The 22354-nt window shown below is 48.1% G+C and overlaps 1 protein-coding gene across 1 annotated transcript; it reads left to right on the top strand.

The window, feature by feature from the left end:
• Positions 1-8934: 8934 nt before the first annotated feature.
• Positions 8935-21018, top strand: fgfr4 (fibroblast growth factor receptor 4). The gene is made up of 21 exons (XM_023845051.2): positions 8935-9618; positions 11186-11412; positions 13772-13944; positions 14199-14337; positions 14456-14503; positions 14908-15171; positions 15288-15377; positions 15491-15657; positions 15757-15880; positions 16868-17058; positions 17182-17320; positions 17401-17594; positions 17728-17873; positions 17963-18084; positions 18186-18296; positions 18424-18614; positions 19406-19528; positions 19778-19848; positions 20144-20281; positions 20603-20708; positions 20819-21018. The coding sequence occupies exons 2-21, from the start codon at positions 11301-11303 to the stop codon at positions 20978-20980; spliced, it is 2811 nt and encodes a 936-aa protein (XP_023700819.1). The 5' UTR covers positions 8935-9618; positions 11186-11300; the 3' UTR covers positions 20981-21018.
• The last annotated feature ends 1336 nt before the right edge of the window (positions 21019-22354 follow it).

Below are 22354 nucleotides of genomic sequence, written 5' to 3'. Positions count from 1 at the left end.
GCTTCTTCCTTGCTTCGTGGGGTCCTGCTACTAGGAGCCTGATTCGAACTATCCTAGCAGTGCACTTAATATTTCCCATTCCTTTTGAAGGTCACTTGATGTCATCCTCTGATTCATGAGTAGCTGTCGGATAAGTTGACGATCATCTCTGCCATTAGAAAGTAGTTTTCGCCAATTACCTGGCTGGCTTTTGATCATTCCCAGTGTCTCCTGCTTCACCTTATTCTTTTGTGCTGCAGTCTTAGAAATTTTGAGCCTGGAAGCAGCCTGCTGCTCAGTGTAGCTTCTGTCAGCAGAACCAGGATTAAACCAGGATTGAAAAATGCAGATTCCTAAAAAAAAATGTGGTCTCTTAGTTTTGTCCAGAGCTGTAGATGCCTATCTAACTTCAGATCGACTGCCATGATTTCTTTACTAGCAGAAGGTTTCAGATACACCAGCCAGCCCAAACAGTGCCCAGGTGGTCCCTGGCCGACTTCCTGTAGGAAGCTCAAGTTCTTTTGTTTTTTTACCCATGACTGAGAGCTGAAATCCAAACACCAGGAAGAAAACCAACCTTGTGTGTTATCGCCGTTTCCATGCATGTTTGTGTGTTTTCTCACACAGGTGGGTAGGGGGAGAGGAAGGCATCTGTCTTCCGGATGTGCCACACCCATCAGAGGAACCCCCCCCCCCCTCGATCCGGTAAAAAAACAAACCACAGGATGATACGGTTTTGGGAAATGGAGGTTTGGCATCTGCTGGAGCGAGAGATGCAGGGTCCCGTGACAGTTGGGCGCAAAGAACTCCCAGTTCTCTTGTCCACCCAGTGTGGCCCAGATGTTTGGTGGGGGAGGGGGTGAGTTGTTGACATAGATTTGCGATTGGGTGACCCTTATCCGACATGCCACCAGGAACACCTGCGAGAGTTTAAGGACAACGCAAACAAATATGACTGATAAAGCCAAATCTGAGACTCCGTGTTCCCCAGCTGAAGGATTCTTCATCCCGAACTTTAAGCGCTTAATATGAAAACGTTGCTCTAATACACTTTTGTTATGTTCAAGTTAGATGGTTAACATCACAACCAAGCACTTTTGTTAGCTATAGATTCAACTGTAGATTTTAGAAAGATCTAGTAAAACATCTCAGCCTTAGGTTGCCTCCTAAATAGGCAATGCAATTACCTTGGGTGGATAAAAGGATAATTAGCGTTTCCCGCCATAAATTCAGACTCTATTTAGACATAACGACAGCTCCGGGACATTTTTTCGTACCACAAACCAACAATGCCCTACCCGTACTGACAATCTCTAATGCTCTCTTTGAGCTTTCAGTGGTCAGATGTCTTTCTGTTCTCTGATTTAACAGTTTCATACATACAGGGAATTGCTGAGATGGCAACTATAGAAAGAAAAGAGAGATTAAAGAAGAAAAATCCTATTTCATCCTATTGTTTGTAGTCTTCTCATCCTTTAAAGCAGTGTTTCCTAATCTGGCCCTTGGGGACCAGGGACAGTCCAATGTGAACTGTCTGGCAGGGAGCAAAAACACGCACTGTCTGGCAGGGAGCAAAAACACGCACTGTCTGGCAGGGAGCAAAAACACGCACTGTCTGGCAGGGAGCAAAAACGTACACTGTCTGGCAGGGAGCTTGGAGGGAGCAAAAACATGGACCGACTGTGGGTCCCAGAGGACCGGATTGGGGAACACCGCTTTAAAGGAATCCTCCTGTGTTGTGACACCATCCACACGGGAGGAATGGAGGAGGCCAGCTTCTTCCACTAAACCTGAAGTCCTCCTAAGAACCTTTTAATCGGCCCAAACAATGCGGCCTCGGGTTCTTTTTTCAAGGGGATAGATCTGATAAGCAGGGGGATTTGTCCAAATCTGTCAGATTACTGCAGGAGATACACAGAGAGGTCAACAGAGTCCACAATTAAGAAGGGGGATCGGTCAGTCTAAATGAAAGCAAGATTAAGGGTTTGGACCTCAAACCCAAGAAATAGTGGAGTGTTTCCCTGAGCATTTTATGGGGGGAGGGTGAGTGGATAAATGTCTTAATGAAGCACCTAAAAACAGGGGGGACATCTTGGCAGATGGATACAAACCATGCTGGAGTGGAGGGAAGGGATTCTCCTTAGAACCCAAGATAGACCGTCTTGTCGTTACACCGAGTTATCGTTAATTAAGAGCCCCGAAAACCATCTGCTGCCTCCGATCAGAACTTCAAAGGCCGGCCACAATGTAACTAAAGTACGATACTTCCTGGGCCTGTCGTCGAGGAAACAGACTCGTGGGCTTGACGTTATGGCCGCTCGGCGACGAGATCGAAGACGACATATTATGGTTTAAACTTGATAGTTTAAATCTGAACATCTTTTCCCCTCCTAAAAACATGACACCTTAATAGGCAGCCCCCCCCCCTTAGTGGGGCCACAGAGATAATGGCCTCTTGTTTTTCAGCCATAAAACACTTTCTTAACGCCTGGCAGTCTCCCAGTCCTTACATGGCTCGAATATGAACTGTTCAGAAACGAAGGGAGCAGATTTGCGGAATAACCAAACAGGAAGAACAGGGCAAAGTGAAAACCAGAAGAATTTTGTGTTCTGTCGAAAAATCTAGAGACGTACCTGATTTCCACCGGGACTCTGGAATTATTGGGGGGGCGGCATGTGGCTCAGTGCGCTAAGCCTGAAATCAGAAAGTTGCCAGTTTGAACCCAGCCTCAGCACGTCTGCGGGTCCTTGAGCAAGGCCCTTAATCCCCAGCCTACTCTACAGAGAGCAAGGTGGGGGGAGGCATAAAGAGAATTTCCCCACAGGGATCAATAAAGTATTTATCATTATTATTATTATTATTATTCAGCCCAGTGAACCCAGAGAAATAAAACATTTGTTGAAAAAAATAATCGTCCCTCTTCAGCCAGTCATAAATGCCTTTACATACACGCACGCATGTATCTCAGTGTGAAATATTCATTACCCGGCTCTAATGTGAACACAATGCTGCATGCGAGCTATTAATATGGGTGAAAAATGGCTTCTAATGAGGACAATAGCCCAGAACAATGGGGCGCTGTCTTAATGAGCGGCTCCCATTCATCTAATTGTCTTGCAGAGGAGTGAGGGTTAACTCGATCATCAAGCCTCGCCTCTTTGACGGCCGGAGGAGGCGCTAATGTTGTGGGGGGTGTGGAGAGCCATCCTAAAAGCACTTTGAGGGAGGCTGTGAAGAAGCTTGGGGGGAGATTCGTTCGGTGGAGGCTAGCTTTCGTGAAGACCGGAGAACCTGAAGAACAATAATGTCACAGATCTAGGATCAGATATGTCGCTATCGGAAAAGGAGCAAGAGAAGCCGTTCTCCACAGCATGTTCCTACAGAGGTGCGCATGGAAACCCATAAGTGCCTAATTTTTTAAGATACTCCCACCCCCCCACACCTAACCCTGCCCCACAATCTCCTGGTTATTCGGCAATTTCATCCACACTGACATCCACGAACATCACGCAATTTGATGGCAAATAAATTAACGAAAGCCAGCATAGCTCAATTAAGGAAAAACGAAGGAGTTCAGGCAGAGGTCAGTCCTGGGGAGTACAAAGGGGTTGGGGGGGGGATTGGGGAGGAAACCAAAACAAAATCAAAAAGAATGAAGCCAAAATGAATAAAAACTGAGGCTGGTGAAATATCCATCTGTATAAAAAAGATGGGGCACGGACGGTTGGGGGGGTCTGGCTGTGGCCATGCATTGGACCCCCCCCCCCCCAGCATTACAAAGTAGGGCCTCTCTGTCGTCTCATTGGGGGGGGGGGGTAATCATTAGCCAAGCTGGGAGACAAAAGCGAGACCCACAGTTCATGGGGGAGCAGCTCCACCTTGCATGAAAAGCCCCCCCCCCCCCCCCCATGGTGAGCTGCTCTCAGCCGACTAGGCTGGCCCGTGGGCTGGGTATTCGCATCACCACCGAGCCCCTTATCAGCCTGATCTCCTGGCTACCTTGTTAGCATAAGCATGCATTGAAGCGCCGTTATCAAACATGTGGAAAAAAAAATAAAAGCTCCCCCACCCCCCCCACCCCTGACCTCGGCCAAGGGGGCCTTTCACCCTGTTACAAATGCAATCTGATAAAAAAAGGCATGGCGACAGACTAAATGTTACCATTGACCATTTGCCAGCGGTGTTGAATAACACAAACTTCTGAGATTAGCAGGATGCTGAAGGACGCTACAAGGATTATCAAAAACACCATCATGAATAAAAAATACAACTGTTTCTGCCTTTCCGGTTTGCATATATGTATAATCTCTACTGTTTAGTATTATTCTGTTTTATTTTTCACGAGTTTCACTAAAGTGTCATTAGTGGGAGCTTACGCTTCACTGTTAAACGTAAGTAGCTTTTTGTACGATCAAAAGTGAACTCAATACCTTAAATGCTCAGATGAAGAATGGACCTTCAAAACTCACTCACGTTTCTGTGGATTTGGTGTGTTTTGGAAATGTAATGAAAGTTCTTCATTGGATTACATGAGGACTGAGTGGGTTTTGGTTCCCAACACTGTAACGTACCATGCGGGTTCCTGACTTTCGGTCCTCATCTCGGAAACAACGAAAAATGGACTCGGTGAGTTTGGGAAATTTGCTCTTCAAATGTGGTTAAGGTAGGCTTCACCACACAACTCACATTACATGTGCAAATAAAATGCATCGCAAATCTCTGGCAGCAATAAGGAAAACGGTAACTCTACTAACTTAGCTAAACTAGCTCAGAAGAACCACAACAAAGAACGCAATATTATTCATCTATAACAGCATTTGTTTTTTTTATCTCTGTAAGTCCAGAACAAAGCCCTATGAAAAGGACACAGTTTAAAAAAAAAAAACGGTTCCTTGGTCTGGTTTGGGCATCCCGTCAAGCCGTCTGCTTGTATAGCTAGAACTTTCTCTGTTTGAAGCAGACACAGATACCACAAAGGAAGTCAGATCGTTCCAACGAGAATATTTCGTAACGAAATAGGGGGCACGGACTTCCATACCGACATCCCTGGAGGATTACTGTGCGCTTTAATAATCACCAGCGAGAGGAACTGAGACATCCTGAATAGAATAACAGCATCGCGGAAGCAGACCGCACACTTCCTTGCCATGTTCTAATAGAGCCCCCCCCCCCAGCTTTATTGACTTGCCCTAGTAACAGTCGTCATGGCCCAAGTCATCCTCCCACAAATTGCAGTTCAGAATCAAAGAAAAGGACATACAAGCTGAGATGGGGAGAATCTAAAGCTATATTCCCATCCACAGGAAAATGTTAATTCCCCTCCAAGAGAATGACTAAGATGAAGTGCCGTCGTTTTGTGACTGACACGCTTTTCCTTCCCCCTTGTCACGCTGCACATACTCCGGGGTCCCGGCTGACGTATGTCCCCTACCGATTATTTATTTAGCAGAAGCTTGTATCCAAAGCAACGTGCAATCGAGTAAGAGGGGTCAGCCAGCCGCCGGCGCAACTGGGAGTTAAAGTCCTTGCTGGTGGGCCCGATGGTGACGTCACCCTGCCAACCATGCGATTTGAAGCACGACCCTCTGCTCACGGGCGCAGAGTCCTAATCCACAGAGCCCTGTACTGCGTCGGATCGGCATCGAAGCGACTCGCCAAAAGACATCACGGCACCGCCGGCTCACCCCAAGGGTGGGAACCAGATCTGTCTAGCGGTGGACTTCGGTGTTTACGGACGAGGATTCCTGGCATATTCTGTGGCGAGTCCGATTTATGAATCGTAATGGCTGTGGCCTGTGTTCCGTCTGGAGGACCTCTGAGATGAGGCTTCTTCCTGTGAGCAGGAGAAAACGGGGCGTACATGGACATGGGCTGCTCTAAAACCCGTCCCTTATTCCCAACGCACATCGATAAATGTAGCCGATTGATCCGACAGTACCGATCCCCCCAGCCGGTAAGCTTTTTACTCCTGGCCACCCTCATAAATATAACTGCACCCCCGCCCCCCTCCCCCCCCCCCCTCCCGGCCACCCCAATGAAAATTCTCTGCAGGCGCCAATGGCCCGGCTTCTGTGGGATCTGACCCGCTGCACAAACCGGCGCCAGAGGAACCCACAGAGTCCGGACTCGCTGGGTTTGTATGGCCAGCGTGGAGGCGCCAAATGGGAGTGGGGGGGGGGGGGGGGGAGGCGGTGCCACCGAGCACATTGTGGTCAGCATCACTTACCTTGGCCAGTGCTCCATTCTGTGCTGATACTGTTAGTTTTCCGGCTCAAAGACGTGATAGAATGCCAAAATAATAGATATACCTGATTAAGTTGGCGAGGCAGGGCTTAGGGGAGAGGGGGCGCTTTGAGGGGGCCGGTCCGAAGGGGGGGCACGGAGGGGAAACAGAGCGGCTCCAGATAATAGGCTTTAATGGGGCATTCAGATTCAGCTGTTTGCAACAAAGGCGCGGCATTGGGATTTTGGGGCAAATCTGATTGGGCAGGGGAGGCAAGTGGCAGGGGTCCGGTGGGCTTTAATTCTGGCCAGGTCGAGGCAAGCCATGGGTGGTTGTGGGGAAGGTCTTTTATTGTGAAGTGGAATGCCAGGTTTTTTTGGAGTAGAGAGAGAGAGAGAGAGAGAGAGAGAGAGAGAGAGAGAGAAAAACAGAAAGAATAGATTTTATTGGAGAGCTTTTTCTTTTTTTCTTTTGGCCTCATGCCATGGATGCTTCCAGGCCGTTTGCTCTCCTAGGGTGTCGGGACAGAGAGATTTCCAGCCTCAGAAACAGATCCAGGGGTCCCGGGTACCTTTCACTGGGAGGCCGGGCAGTTTAACCAGGTCAGCTGACCAGACAGTGGCTCTGTGGGGACACTGCCTGCCGTCCCCACTGCCTGCCGACGCTGTGTCACTTTTCACATCACGGGAACCCCAAAAGGGATGCATTAAAAGAGAATGAGAGAAACGCCACGGACGCCAGCACCCATATGATGTTTCATTAATCTGGACGATTATGACAGGGTAAACTTCTGAAAAAAAAATTAAAGGGAAAAATGAAAGCGCGCCAACATCGCATTAAATGTTTCCGAACTGCACTAAACAGTAGGTGTCCTAAAGAGACCGATTATAACTGAGAGCGTAAAATCAAACGTGCGTGCGTATGTCTCTACGCAAGCGCAATTATTCCGAAAAGCACTGAGCGCACTCAGACCTGTAAAAACGCCCCTCCGCACCGATTACAGGAGTCTCTGTTGTTTTACTCAGTCTTTACTCTCATCTGTAATTAAAGTATGCATAATGATTTATACTTTTTACAGAGAGCTGGATTTTTCAGAACCTGCCATCTTTCTTTGTGAAGCATCTTAACAAAACCAAGCGACACTATAATAAAATGTGGCTACGGATGAATGAGTGCACGTCTGTCTTTGATCTAACGCGGTAAAAAAGAGGACTTTTCCTCTTTTCCTGTGCAACCCGGCGATGCTTCGCAGCAAGCTAGAGAGACGGAGTGTGTGTGTGTTTTGGACGAGGGCCATATTCTCACACCATTGTGTCTAATGAGAACATGAAAGATATTCCCCCATCTCAAGTAGAAAATTGTTGGCAGAGTGTTGGCCGGGGGGAGGGTGGGGGGTCTTGTGTGTGAAGGCAGAGGGGGGAGAGAGAAGGGGGAGCCGCACTGTAAAGGCGTGATGAATGGAAGCGGCGGCGTTCGTTTCAAACACAATCCCCCTCTCAGATCCGTCTCTTCGCCATTAGGGCTTTACCGTCACCTCTTCACCCGAGCTCAATCTATCACGGCACCTGCGTGATCCCGCTCCTGTGCTTTTCAGGCTGAAGTGCGGCGCAGGTCGCGGCTCAGCGCGGTCTTAGTCGCTTCAATGTCAATGAAGTGGGTCATTGTTGCTGCGGAGTGAACCAGTCATTGGAAGCCTAATCGCATTTTCTAGACCTCATATACAAAACTTAATTTGACAGCCTAGGATTTAATATTGATATAATATAAATCTCTCCTTGTATAATGTTTTATTTTTCATTTTTTGCATTTGCATTTGACATCACATGATACTGTGCGCGTTACCATGCTCTTGTATGTATAGTGCCTTTCTTCGGAGTTTATTTACGGTCCTAATTAATTTCCTCAATACAGACTTTAACTTTGGGAGCAACAACTGCTTAATAAATTAATTACGCGCCGTTTTGTTTTGAGCTGTATGGCAGCAGCTAAAAGGATTACTTAAGTACCAGCTCTATTACTGTGATGTCATTAGGAGCAATTCGCAGCTAATCAGCGCAATCGCCGAGGACCTTGTAATTGCGCTTGTTTTCAAAGGATACGCCTTATTTGTTTTGCCATCATTTCATCATGGACCCTAATAAACTGGACCTAAATAATGGCGAGGAGAGAACAGTTTGTTTATTTAAGAAAGCCTACAGAATGAACTATTTTATTGCCAATTGATAATGTGTGGTGATTAATTATTATGAATGAAACAAAAAAACAAGAAGTAAAATTTTGGAGGAGAATATATGCTTAGGTAAACCGTAAAACTGAAACTAAAGTTTCTTCATCGATTCGTGCATTCATCTTCCATATATCTTTTATTTTCACAGTTAACATATTTGAAGCATTTTATACATAATTGTATTTTCATACACGAAGTCGATATCATTATAATCTTATCTATAAGTGTTAATGTTTGTTATTGTGTATATTTACCTCAGGTACATTAACACGCTTTTAAAATTCTTGTCTTACCAATACATCTTACGAATAATCGCAAGTAAACCTTTCTAAATTCTTAGGTGTTTAGGGCTGCAGTATGGCAGTGCCTGTCTTGTTGGGGTAGATCGCGCTGTGCATTTGTGTCGCTTGCAACTGGTCGTGAGGGATTTATTTGGGGAGGGGTGGGGGTTACTGAATCATGCCCCCTCCTTCTTCCTTTCTCTCTCTCATGTTTTAGTCTATTGTTGTGACCTTGCGGCTCACACAGCCCAGAGCTGCACTCGCAGTGAAACGCTCCGGGCAGCGCAGCAGAGTAACCGGAGAGCCGCCAATTCAGAGCTGGACTGGCTGCTTACAAAAACTCCTATTTCCATAGGACGCAACATTTAAGAAGGGATTGGACAGCTAGAGACGACGGAGAGCCACATAGCCCGCACAAACAGCCGGCATATGCTCCATTGTTATTGCCCTGCGGCTCAATCATTTTTACATTTTACAGCCCGGGACGACCTACGGACTCATCGCGTTATAAGGGACATTAATCATATTTTCATTCATAATTCCCATATTTGCATTCCTAGACTAGTAGGAGTCACCGGGTATCTCCTGGATATCCCTCAGTTCTTTGGATTAGCGGCTCTTGCTGGAGGACTCGCCTTTCGCTCCGTTTCAGAGCCGAAGCAGAAGCAGGGTGAAGCGGACTTTGCGCAGAGCTCCGAGGATCAGCGAGGTGCTGCTCTATTGATCTGGATGTATTCATAGTTCAGCCACCGTCTGCATCCTGGCAAACAAAACATATCGCCAAACTATCACAGAGCATCGTGAAGGATAGACCTTAATGGGGCTCCTAATTCTTTTGGAAGAGAAATAGATCGTCTCTTACCTAATCAAACTGAAGAACGGATTGAGCATTTAAAGATCGAAACAGGTAATCGATTGCTACAGTTTGGATTTTAAATAGCCTGACTTACGCTCTCAGTTATTAAGTTGGTACAGTACATCAATGCAGATGCAATACTGGATGATCATAAATTACAAACTCTTGCTACATCCTCATCACCCTAACGGCAATTTAAGACTTGTTTGAATGACTTTGCCACTGCAAACCTATAATCACGGCTAATCTTGAATTACCAGAGATACTTTTTAAAATGTATCAGCGATTTTCTCATACTCGAGATCTTTAGATGGTTTGTTGAATGTGTATGTAGGCTAAGTAGTTTGTCCTCTTCAATTTCGGTGAAATGCCGTTCAGTGGCGATGACAACGTTCCTCCCTCGGGTCTTAGTTTTATATTTTATTCCAAAAAATATTTTGTTTTAAACATAATTTGTTTTCTCACATTTGCCCACATATTTAAAGTTCAAAGGCACATGCTCACGTTTATTTCTAAGGGTTAGTAGCTTTCGTTTACTGCCAACAAGACACAAGATAAGACTAATTATTTGTTCTCGCACATTGATTTTTACTGCGCCCTGGTTGGATTGTTGAAGCGACAGCCCCTTTGTGGTGTTTACACTCTTGTTAAAGTTTAACTAAAATATTTGTTGGAATGTAACAGAGCAGAAGAATGGCCTGATTTATGACGTGGGCATTATAACGGACCACTACTTCTTATATTAAACCCTATAGCTAGTGAATAGAATGACCTCATTCGCTGACTGACATATCTGCGGCCATACATGACGTAGGATATACTAATGAATGATGTTTTATAGTCTTAATTTGATCTGAGAGGTGCATCCCGATAATTGTTAAGGCGTTAGAGATGTCAGGGTTCTCTCAAGCTGAGGCACATCGTCTGAAGTACTTGGCGTTATGTGGTTCTTCAGGCTTGAAGACGACAGGAACTGAAATTGAGATATTTTTACGCACACAGGACGGAGTGATTTCAAGCTGTGCGCGGGGGATGGCCGGCACATGGTTTTCCATCCTGAGAGAACCCTGCCCCCTGTGCTGGTGTAGTGTTGCCCGTACGGTTATAGTCACCAGCAATAATAACCTCTATCTTGTCTTCTTGACGCACCTAGTTGAATTACGTTGTTCGTCTGTAATTCTTTCAATCCCGCGTCGACTGGACAAAGTTTAAATAACGGAGAACTGGGGAGCTCTGAAGAGATCAGTGCAGCTAATTGGAAATACTTTAGTTAAAAGTATTGCGGCATGCAAAGAATGAATGGGAAAGAATGGGTTTCTCACGCACTTTTGTATACTCATTGGTCACGTACACCGGTCCCGGCTAAACTATTACCATACTAATCAGTCACTCGGCAACTTAAAATTCTTTCATTTGTTACGGACCCATCGTTTAGATGCGCCTTTCATTCAGGACAACTAGCAAACCATCACAGGGTCATTTAAAATTATTGGTGAACTTCACTTTTCGCTGCATTTAAAGATCTGACGTCAAAACTATGTCGCAGGCGTGCCAGAATCGTTGTCCTTAGGACGACATGCTCACAGAGTTGGGTAACTTTATTTTCGATCCTCTGTAGGTGACGAATTACTGAGAGGGTAACGTGAGTCTGCCAATGACGACGGAGGTCCCCGAGGCCAGCTGAAGGCTAACGCACTCCACCCATCCCCACGTCCCTTGGCTACGAAACAGAGATGCAAACGCTTCACGGCATCGGCGTCCCCTGCAGCCTGTGTGTTTTAATCCTCTGTCTTGCTGACGGACTGTTGGGCAAATCCGTCGATTCAGAGGAGCCCAGGGCAAAAGGTAAGATGTCTAATGAAACGTCACTCGTCCAGTTTTTTTGTGTGCCACCAACAAAAGTGTCTTCAGCAGAGGTTGAAACCGTCGGGACTATAATTCAGAGTATTTTACCGTCTTCGTTCAAAAAACAAAAAAGTCAAGCCCCGGGTGAACTTGATTTAACCCCTGATTTTTTGCAAAAGCTAGAAGGCTCTGAATTTCTCTTGTGAAAAAGAAGTGGAGATGAGTTGTGCACCAAAACACATTCTTGGAAAAAAGACAATTCACATGCACCATCAATTAATGGATATGAAGGAGGTCCGTGAAAGAAAATAAACATAAAGGCCTTTAATATTTATTACATTTATTTCTTTTCTATAGAATTTTACTCACAGGTAGTATTTATTATTGAAGCTGATTGCTTGGAGTGTGGGAATAAATAGCATTTGTTTTGAGACCTCTGGGCTCAGTATGACGTAAGACGCTGGACGGGTCGCGGCAGGAACTGGAGCTGGAATGGGTTTTTTCTATTTTGCTGGAGAGAGCCGGTGCCGCGGTTAGCTCTCTAAACGGCCTGACTGAAGGCTGCCAAGATCCCTCCGGCATGGATGTGTTAATGTGGCCGTTTGCCAAAATCGCAGCGCGTTTCCAGGCGAGCCCTCGCCGGCGCTAGCCCGGCCCCTGTCACGGCATGCCAGAGCGCCACTCGACCGTCTGGCTCCCGCTCACCGCCGTTGGTCGTGTCGGATCACCGGCCCTCTCCCGGCCTGGCCGCCGCTCCAAGCGTACATTCCAAGTGCATTCTTTGCACCCTCGGAGAGGGACTATTGCGCTTTTCCTTTGGCTCGGGAGAAACTGGGAAACAGCAGCGGATTGGCAGCCACGGTCCATGACACCTGCCAAGCCTGGGATTTAGATGTTCTTACGCGTAGGTCTGAGCGCCGCCGTTCGATTACGATGGAATCGAACGACGGTTCGATTTATTGGGACTGCTTTTATGCATGAGTGACGATCCCGTAACTTCATTTTTTGGCGGGGGCTGGAGGCCACCAATAGGCCATTAGAACTCCTACCTCGTACTCTCCTGTTGGCAGCTCTTCAGTAGCGGGGACACTCTGGATGCTGACGGATGAGGCTTGAGGGAGAGGTTCAGGAATAGCCCCCCCCCCCCCCCCCCAGGACAAATTACAGCTCCCCCGTAACCTATGAGGACTCCCGGAATTCTGGAATGGAGTTTGGGAGATGTGGAGATGTTAGTGTGGAGTAAAGCTAACGACGCACACAGGACACATGGTGGTCTGCTCCCAAGGCTTTAGAGTAGCCTTGGCCCTCAGGGGTATGTAAACAGCCCCCCACCCCCAAACACACACACTCTCACAACTGCGCCTTCCTCAGAAACCCACATAGTTATTGGATGGAGGGATTATTTACTGAAGGTTTAATCAGTTAATTATTGATTTATGTCACAATTGTTGTCACGGAGACATCCGGTCCCTATGAGCTTTAATCGCTGTGATTAGTACAGCACCGGTAGTCGCTGCTGTTTTTCCACAGATAAATGACGTGGAAACAAGCATAAAGGTTGTCATAATAGCCCTACTGAGATTTACTCACTGATATTATTATTTAAATAATTTATTCTTCCCATCCATTATTGTCTTGTGAGAAACTAGAAAAAAAGCATGCTTTCCATAAGAGTGACAGAGAGAATCTGTCACATTTATATCCTGTTCTGGTTTTGTTTTTTGTTCATTAGCATTAACACCAAGCATTAACACCGAGGATTAACACCGAGGATTCACACCATGCCCTGGTTGGATGGGTGACATGTTTGTTAGTGGGGTGGGGGACAATTTGGGCAGCCTGACCTGTGGTGCAGGTTGTGAGACTTGGGGGAGGGGTAGTGGGCTGCTGGGGACAGGGAAGACAGAATTCCCTGTCCCCTGGAAACAAAAAGACTCCTTTTCCAGTAGATCCCAGCGTAAGATCCGCTGCACTCCTTACAGCTGCACACCATACAGCAGGCTTGTGGTTCTTCTTTGGCTAAACATGCTGTGCGCATGTCTGTCCTGTTCATTATCCTACCTTAAAATAAACTCTGTAGATCAGATACAAGCCAGTTATAGAGTCAGCGTTCTTTTTTTCCACTAAGGGAGAAGATCGGTGGAAGACTTACCAGGAAGCAATTAGGAAGGAGATTAGCCTGGAATGATGTGTTTTTTTTTTCCACGCACACGCCTCGGCCACGCTGCTGAGACTGGACCTGCACTGACCCTTCTTTATCGTGACGGTCGATCGGCAACTTACGCAAAAATGAAAGCTAGCCGGAATGCAGACTGTTGCTGCAGCTGAGCCCCCCCCCCATTGTCTCCTATCCCTCCAGGGCCCAGGTTCCTGCGTCCGCTGCTCCAGCCAGGATACCCAGAAAATGCTACGGTCACCAGGGGTGGGCAGGTGAAACTGGAGTGTAAAGTGTACAGGTCAGCAGCCACGCGCGTCCAGTGGCTCCGGAGGGTGCCGGACCCCAGCGGCCTGCCGCACCTCAAGGCTCTGACGGTGAGCCATGCGGGTCACTCCTCGTCTCGCGGTTACAACTGCAAAGTCATCCCCAGCCATGACTCGACATTCCCCTTTTCCGTGAACGTAGAGGCAAAACTGCATTAATTTATGGATAGAATAGAGCAGAATTCCAGCACTGTGGGTGAATTTTTCTTTGTTGTTGTAATCAATGAAAGCGCAAGATTGGGTACCTGCCACTTAACGAGGATTGAGGTTGTTAATGGTGCCCGTTTTCGGTTTGCCTCAAACAGCCTCTGCAGAGCAACCGCTCCAGGGTCAGTGTTCTGACACTGGATAACGTCACCGCAGAGGATGCGGGCGAGTACATCTGCCAGGCAACGAACTCTGTAGGACAGCTCTCCCAGTCGGCCTGGGTGGAAGTCTTATCTGGTACGCATACCACTCCCTTATGCGGTGCTTCACACCTCCTCTGATGAAATTTGCTTGCTTCAAGAGGATCCAGTGCAAGTTTAGGCGTCTGATTCTGTGTGGTCCTTGTCTTTTGCAGAACCAGAACCTCTGTGTGAGCCGACACCGGAAAGTAAAACTGCAGCAGGTGGGCCAGGACAGTCTATCTGCTTCTGGGGAGGGGGTGGGCAGGGATGGAGGGTTTTTGTAGCCGGTATCTCCAGGAAGGTCAGCCCTTGGTGCAGTGAAGGCTTCTTAGGAATGGCAATCCCTCGAATTTGTTGTGGTCTTGTGTCTCCTGTTGCCCTGTGATATGTTTATCTGGGCCTTTTGTCAGCTTGTCAGGCTTGGTCTGTAGCCTCCCCCCCCCCCTTCCTGGGTCCCTGTGTGCTCCCCACAGATGGGGCGGGGGAGGCACCGCTCCCATTTCCATAGAAAAAGAATGGGGGCAAAAGTTGAGAGGTCAGGACCCCCTTTCCCCAGTTGCACAGCAAGTTGATGAATTTATAGAATCCTCATGTGACATCTTGGTCTGCCCCCCCCCCCCATCAGTCAACACAGAAGATGATGCTGAAGAGATGACAGAGCACCTCCTCCTGGAGCCAGGGGACGTGCTAAAGCTGCGCTGTGACACCAACCGGCCTGGCGGAGTCCACTGGTACAAGGGCAATGACCGGGTCCTGAACAATGCCCGCATCCACATCCGCCCCGGCATCATGGAGGTCACCGACGTCACCTATGAGGACTCGGGCCTATATGTTTGTGTGCTGAGGGGCAGTGGCGAGACCCTACGCAACTTCACCATTACCGTCACCGGTAAGGCAAACACAGGCCATTCCTATAGAGATGTGGCAGTATGCGATAGACAGACTTCTGTCCACATGTGACCATGGATGTATGTGGATATAAATGCTTTTGATGGTCCTCCCCAGACTCTATAGGATCCGGTGACGATGATGAAGACAACGGTTTTGAAGACGCGTCGACTGAGACTGAGAACGAGCAAGTCTTCTTCACGAGAGGTAATCAAATTCCACGACAAATGATGATAAGATCTGCATCAAATGAGCATGACTTTAGAGCTCAGTTCCTATACCAGTATGATGACATCAAGGCCCCATCTCTGCTTTCTCAGGCCCACATTGGATCCACACACAGCGTATGGAGAAGAAACTGCATGCTGTCCCTGCCGGCAACACGGTCAAGTTCCGCTGCCCAGCTGCAGGGAGCCCTGTACCCACGATCCGGTGGCTGAAGAACGGGAGGGAGTTCAGGGGGGAGCATCGCATTGGGGGCATCAAGGTGAAGATCCCAGCTTCAGGTTGACATCATCACCTCGACATTCCTAGGATCCCCTTCTTAGCTGAAGCTGTCTTTCCTCTTTTCACATCATATGCTCAGCTGCGACACCAGCACTGGAGCCTGGTGATGGAGAGCGTGGTTCCGTCGGACCGGGGCAACTACACGTGTGTGGTAGAAAACAAGTACGGTTCCATCTCCCACAGCTACCTCCTGGATGTTCTGGGTAAGGGCCTCAACTAAACCTTTCCACAACCTGGTCAGTTCCTGGTCAGTGCAGAATACTATGGGTGTTTCAAGGTGTAGAGGCATAAACGGGGCCATAATTCATACAGATGGGCTAATCTTATTATTATCCAATTGTATGTTTTGAATCTGTGAGTGACAAGGGAGGGGCACCCCAGGGGCCAATCAGCTTTCAGCTGGTGCTAGTGCCATAGGGCCCATCCATGAATACCCTCTGCAGGCTACACAGTGGATGTCAACAAAAATTAACGTCCAGCCATACTCTATCAATACACACAAGTGGGTCCTTCACTGTTTCAAAAGAGAAAGAAAATGGATATCACAGAAAGGTCCGAGGGCCTGCAAATGGCAGCGGAAAGTAGCACAAGCCTCAGAGGCCGCCTGTGACCAGATGACGAGATGGAGCTGGCGTCGGAGCCAGTCTGGGTGACGCGGGCCCACTCTGTCCTTGAGCTAAGGCAGACGTGTTTGTTAAGAGTCCGACTTGGGCTTGACTGCCATCTCTGAGCGTGAGAGGGGAAATAGAGCGGCCAAAGAAAAGGCCCAGTGACTTCAAAGCATCCACTGCACGGCCTGGGCTACAAACTCCCCTAATGGAACTAATTAACGGCCGTCTGGCTGGCTCTGCCAGTGCTGCTTATCTCTCCTTCCTTCAGCTATCTCATCAGATTAGTGCCCGTAATTAACGTTTCTTTTTATACTTTTTGTAGAGATTGTTTTAAAGAATGAAACTGTGCGGCCAGGAGCTTTGCCAGCTTGTTATGGGGGAATAAGTAGTGACAGCTTTTCTCATTTCTGGAGGAATTTACATTTGTTTGTTTCTATGAACGCAGTGAAAATTCCTTGCGGTTCACTTTTAGTGATCCCTTTTGCCCATAGGCGCTCTGCCCAGTCTGTGGATGGTTTTTCAGGACTAGGAGCTCCACCTAGCACTGGTATCTCATAGATCCTACCCCCCTTTTTGCAGAGCGCTCCCCCCACCGGCCCATCCTTCAGGCAGGACTGCCAGCCAACACCACTGTGGTGGTGGGCAGTGACGTGCAGTTCCTCTGCAAGGTCTACAGTGATGCCCAGCCACACATCCAGTGGCTGAAGCATATTGAGAAGAACGGCAGCCGCTATGGTCCTGATGGTTTCCCTTACGTGCAGATCTTGAAGGTGAGGAGGTTCATCTTCCCATTCCACCAAGCCTACTCAACACAGCATGTTCTTATCATTGTCCACCCGTCAATTCGAGGTCTCTGTAGTGCTAATTGTTGACCTGGCACGTTCTTGTGGCAGACGGGCAGTCTGAATACATCAGAGGTGGAGGCTCTCTACCTGACCAACGTCACCATGGAAGATGCAGGAGAGTACACCTGCCTGGCCGGGAATTCCATTGGCTACTCTTACCAGTCGGCTTGGCTCACTGTCCTCTCAGGTACGTTTAGTCAGCCCACATTGGTGGTCAAGAAAGTTGCAGTCTGCCTTTCATTTTAACGATCTCCTGTCATTTTGTAGAGGAGGAAGCAGCTGAGGAGGTGGACACAATGGAGACTAAGTACACGGACATCATCATCTATGCCTCCGGCTTCCTGGCCCTGCTCATGGCTATCGTCATTGTGGTGCTGTGCCGGATGCAGGCCACTGCCAGCAGAGAACCGTTCGATGTCCTTCCCGTCCAGAAGCTCTCTAAGTTCCCCCTACGCAGACAGGTAATGGCCATTTGATGGATATTTGTAACTGAAGTCCTAGAAATTCAAGTTGCATGCTGGGAAAAATTTTAGCAGTAACAGATGTGGGCGATGCTGAACCCAAATCCTTGACCATGTGATGTTATTGCTTTAGTACTCTGTGGAGTCCAACTCGTCTGGAAAGTCCAGTGCTTCTTTGATGCGGGTAGCACGCCTGTCCTCAAGCTGTTCCCCCATGCTGGCTGGGGTCATGGAGTTTGAGCTGCCCTTTGACCCCGACTGGGAGTTCCCCAGGGAGAAGTAAGTGCACTTTGAGGTATCCGTTGCGCAGATTGGCAATACCAGGCCCCTATCTCTAACCCCCTCGCTCTTCCTGTCTCCCGTTCTAGCCTGACTTTGGGAAAGCCCCTTGGAGAGGGTTGCTTTGGCCAGGTGGTGAGGGCGGAGGCCTACGGAATCAACAAGGAGAATCCGGATCAGACATCTACTGTGGCGGTCAAGATGTTGAAAGGTTGTTGGGCACTGGGAATAACTGGTAGCTTGGGATCTCCAAATTCTGCAAAGGAGCTGTCTGATTGAACGTTGCCCATTGCTTCTGTCCTCCTTCCTTAGATGACGCCACAGACAAAGACCTGGCGGATTTGATCTCAGAGATGGAGCTGATGAAAATCATGGACAAGCACAAGAACATCATCAACCTCCTGGGCGTGTGCACGCAGGATGGTACGACCCCCCCACCCTACTCTCCAAAGAGCTTGTCAGCTGCGACTCACCAACCTGGGTCTCTGTGTTTGTTCTCAGAATGAATCTCTGTCATGTGACACTCACTCGCGTGACACTGTCCCCCCAGGCCCACTTTATGTCCTGGTTGAGTACGCCTCCAAGGGCAGCTTGCGCGAGTACCTGCGGGCGCGCCGCCCCCCCGGCATGGACTACACCTTTGACGTCACTAAAGTTCCCGAGGAACAGCTCACCTTCAAGGACCTGATCTCTTGTGCCTACCAAGTGGCACGAGGCATGGAGTACCTAGCCTCCAAGAGGGTACGTCCGGGTCGGTGGCTTGGCTGGTGTCCCTTAAACTCAGCCGTTGTGTCTTTAACTGAGCAGGACTCGTTTTAACTTAGTTAAGTCTTACCCACATAATCTCCCTTGTCGACTCATTCTTTTCACGAGTGCCTGCGCCAGGAATTCCACCTACGCATGGGGCTTTGTGCCCTTTACCACTGCCTCCACTTGGCCTCGGTGCTTTGTCCCTCTAAGCCCCACCATAAATCCATCAGCAAACAGCCTCAGAGGCCCGAACTACAGACAGCCCTTATTATTGGGCTCTCTGTGGCCCGCTAAGAATGCGAACGGGCAGAAACCCCTCCATTACGCACCGCAGGCTGAGGGGTTTGATTTCTATACCTCCAAATACCACTTCTATTTAAGATGGAAACCAAAATGAACTTAATGACATCCATCCCGATCTGGCAAACAGATTCTGTTGTTTTTCTTCAAACCCCCAAAAACCTATATAAAGCGTATTTAATTTCAGAACTTGAAAAATGGATGGACTTTGTGTTGACTCAGGCAACCTCCTCTGTTTAGAAAATCTAAGCAATGTCATTTTATCTGGTCATCTGGCCTCCCACTGTCCTCTGTCTGCCATGGATCTGGCGTAGAGCAGCAGGCTGTAACGCAGATATCCGATGCTGCGCATCCATAAACAGTGCACTGAACGTGAATGATGGAGCGTGCTGCAAATGCTTGTGACCCTCCTGTATTAAATGCAATGGAATTGAAGGAAACCAGTGGGCATATTATGGACTGGGTTTTTTTTCTCTGCCCAGTGCATCCACAGAGACTTGGCGGCGAGGAACGTTCTGGTTACCGACGACAACGTCATGAAGATCGCGGATTTCGGCCTGGCGAGAGGCGTGCACCAAATCGATTACTATAAGAAAACCACCAACGTGAGTCAGGTGTCCCGGGAATCACCCCCCCTCTTTTTCCATACAACTCCCTTGTACATTGTGATCGTCGATGTGCTCAGGGACAGATGTGTGACGTTCCCACTCTGACTGACAGGTGGCCTAATGGGAGATAATTGAGACAGCCGGGGTTGGGAGAGGGTCAGCTGGGAGGGTGGGTCAGCGGATCAAAGGGAGGCGCCCGTCGGGCCGGGCAACCGTTGACGTAGTGCTGTGCTGTTCTGATTTCAGGGCCGCCTGCCAGTGAAATGGATGGCACCAGAGGCCTTGTTTGACAGAGTCTACACACACCAGAGCGACGTGTAAGTCCAGCTAATCGGCCCGTCCCTGCCAAGCAGTCGGTCATCTGACCCCCGAGGCACTGGAATGTGTGCCTTTGTCCAACAAATTAGGCCTATTCCTGCCAGCCTTGGGCCAACCACTGCTGCAGTATCGTTTCCCCCTTCATGTGAAAGGCCTCAGGCTGCGAAGGCTAGCAGAGCTTGTCTTGTTAACCAGTAGCTTCAGGTCACACCCTCCCCCTTTGCACTTTGGTGGCTTTTTACCAGCTTGAAAAATGCACCGATCATATATTTCGGTTCCCGTTTTTTCTTTCAGGTGGTCCTTTGGCGTCTTGATGTGGGAGATCTTCACCCTGGGGGGATCGCCTTACCCCGGCATTCCCGTGGAAGAGCTCTTCAAGCTGCTGAAGGAGGGCCATCGGATGGACAAGCCCTCCAACTGCACGCATGATCTGTAAGTACATAAGCAACATGAATCTCCAGCATGTCTATATGCCAAAATTCTGGCATTTAGCATGGTTTAACGCTGTAGCGCTAATCACGAGAACAATATCAGACTAAGCTATTATTGCATGAGTGCTTCATCAGACTTTTTTGGGACATAATATTGCCTTCGGTAAACATGCTATACCTAAGAACACTGGCAGACCATGGTATGTAAGCTAGCAAACAAATTTAAAAACTAGGATAAGCTTTTGCACATAGCTGGATACAGTAGCACTAGCAATAACCATAAGCTACAGTACTGATGGCGGTCCATTTCTCCTGTTTACAGCTACATGATGATGAGGGAATGCTGGCACGCGGTTCCCTCCCAGAGGCCCACCTTCAAACAGCTGGTGGAGGAGCTGGACCGAGTGCTCTTGTCTGTCTCAGATGAGGTAAGCTAACCGCTAATGGTAGCACTGCACAACCAATGTACACAGTCGCATGGGCCCAGAATCCTCTGATTTGAAATTTCAACAAATTATTGTATCTGCTTCCTTTGTAGTACCTGGACCTCTCGACGCCGTTCGAGCAGTACTCCCCATCTTGTGAGGACACCTCCAGCTCCTGTTCCTCGGACAATGACTCAGTCTTTACCCACGACGCTCTGTCCACAGACCCCTGCCTCCTCGGCTACCACGACGTGCACTCCAGGATAAAGACCTGAAAAGGGTCACCCCTGTCAGCAGGCGGCCGGCGTGGGTGGGGGGGCGGGGGGTGGTTCGGCTCGTGGAAGTTACCTTCGAGATGTTTGCTTTAAAAACAAAAATGCGAAAAGTGGCAGAACGGCAGCGGGTTTTTGGCGCTGTGCCGTGGAACATTATCTCATTAGCACTGTGAGAAAGTCTGGTTTGCATTTTCAGGTTCTCCTTCATGAAGCAGGACATTTTAAATTAGGCTCTTTAATAACAGTTGCTGTGGGAGAAATTACAGACACAATAACAGAATAACAGAAGCTAATATACACACTGAATAACCAGGGCAGTTCTAGAACTAATCCCATTTAGAACCAGTATGGAACGTAAAAAAAAAAAAAGAGAAATATATTTTCATATAAAACAGAAGGCGATTGCATTGTACAATATAAATATATATATATATAAAATATTATTTTACAACCTGGTATTTAAAAATTGTCTTAAATCTCAGGATATCTTGTGTAAAGTTGCTGTGCATACAGTAAAGTGCCTGAATTTCTGATCTCCTATGAATATATTAAATATTAAAATATTTTATGTATATATCACGAAGAGGGGGGAGAAAAGACAGTTACGTTTTATAAGTTATTTTAAAATGATATGAGATGAAGGTGTTGGAGGTTAAAGTAAATAACTTTGGCCGTATATTATTTTTTACTGGAGACGATGTAGCTGTCTATGCATTTGAGCAAAGGAGTGCCATTCATTGAAATCTTCCATGGTCTGTGGGTGATATTCCGTGGATTTCACAATTAAAGGGCTCGTGGGACTAGCTGTGACTCACGAAGACTCTGGACTCTGAAATCTGTACCTGGAAGAGAAAAAATTTCATCACCGGCGTAGAGGCCCAGTGGAAAGTGTCGTCCCCGATGGTCGAGAGCAGCGTGAAATCCGAGGAGCTGGTGTGAATGCGCGGGGGCCTCGGCCTGATTGATTTAGAGGGAGAATCGCTTTTTGTCTCCTATAAATCTTTAACCCAGCGCGGGTCCCCCGCATGCGGGGGGACTGGAACGGAAGCTGGGGAACCGACAATGGGCTGCCATGGGTGTGACTGCGAGGCCAGGCGACCTCCTGGGCCTGTGTGCAAATGAGGAGGCCTTCTAATGCAAATCGGCCCCAGGGCTTTGCCATTATCCCGGTGTCTTTTAATATACAAATGCTAATCTTGTCCCTCCGGGGACAAGCTCCGGTCGTTATCTTCAGGGGACGCTGGAGTTCAACCCCCCCCCCCCCCCCCCAGCGAAGATAACGGTCTGATCCGCCTCCCCCACCCCAAAGTGAATTTAGAACTGCTTCACATCCCTATAAGCTGTGTCAATTTATATCTATAGGGTGTATTCAGT

The sequence above is a fragment of the Paramormyrops kingsleyae genome, chromosome 24 (assembly GCF_048594095.1).
Source record: "Paramormyrops kingsleyae isolate MSU_618 chromosome 24, PKINGS_0.4, whole genome shotgun sequence".
In the NCBI taxonomy this organism is placed as follows: Eukaryota; Metazoa; Chordata; class Actinopteri; order Osteoglossiformes; family Mormyridae; genus Paramormyrops; species Paramormyrops kingsleyae.
This window is presented reverse-complemented; position numbering and strand designations above follow the sequence as displayed.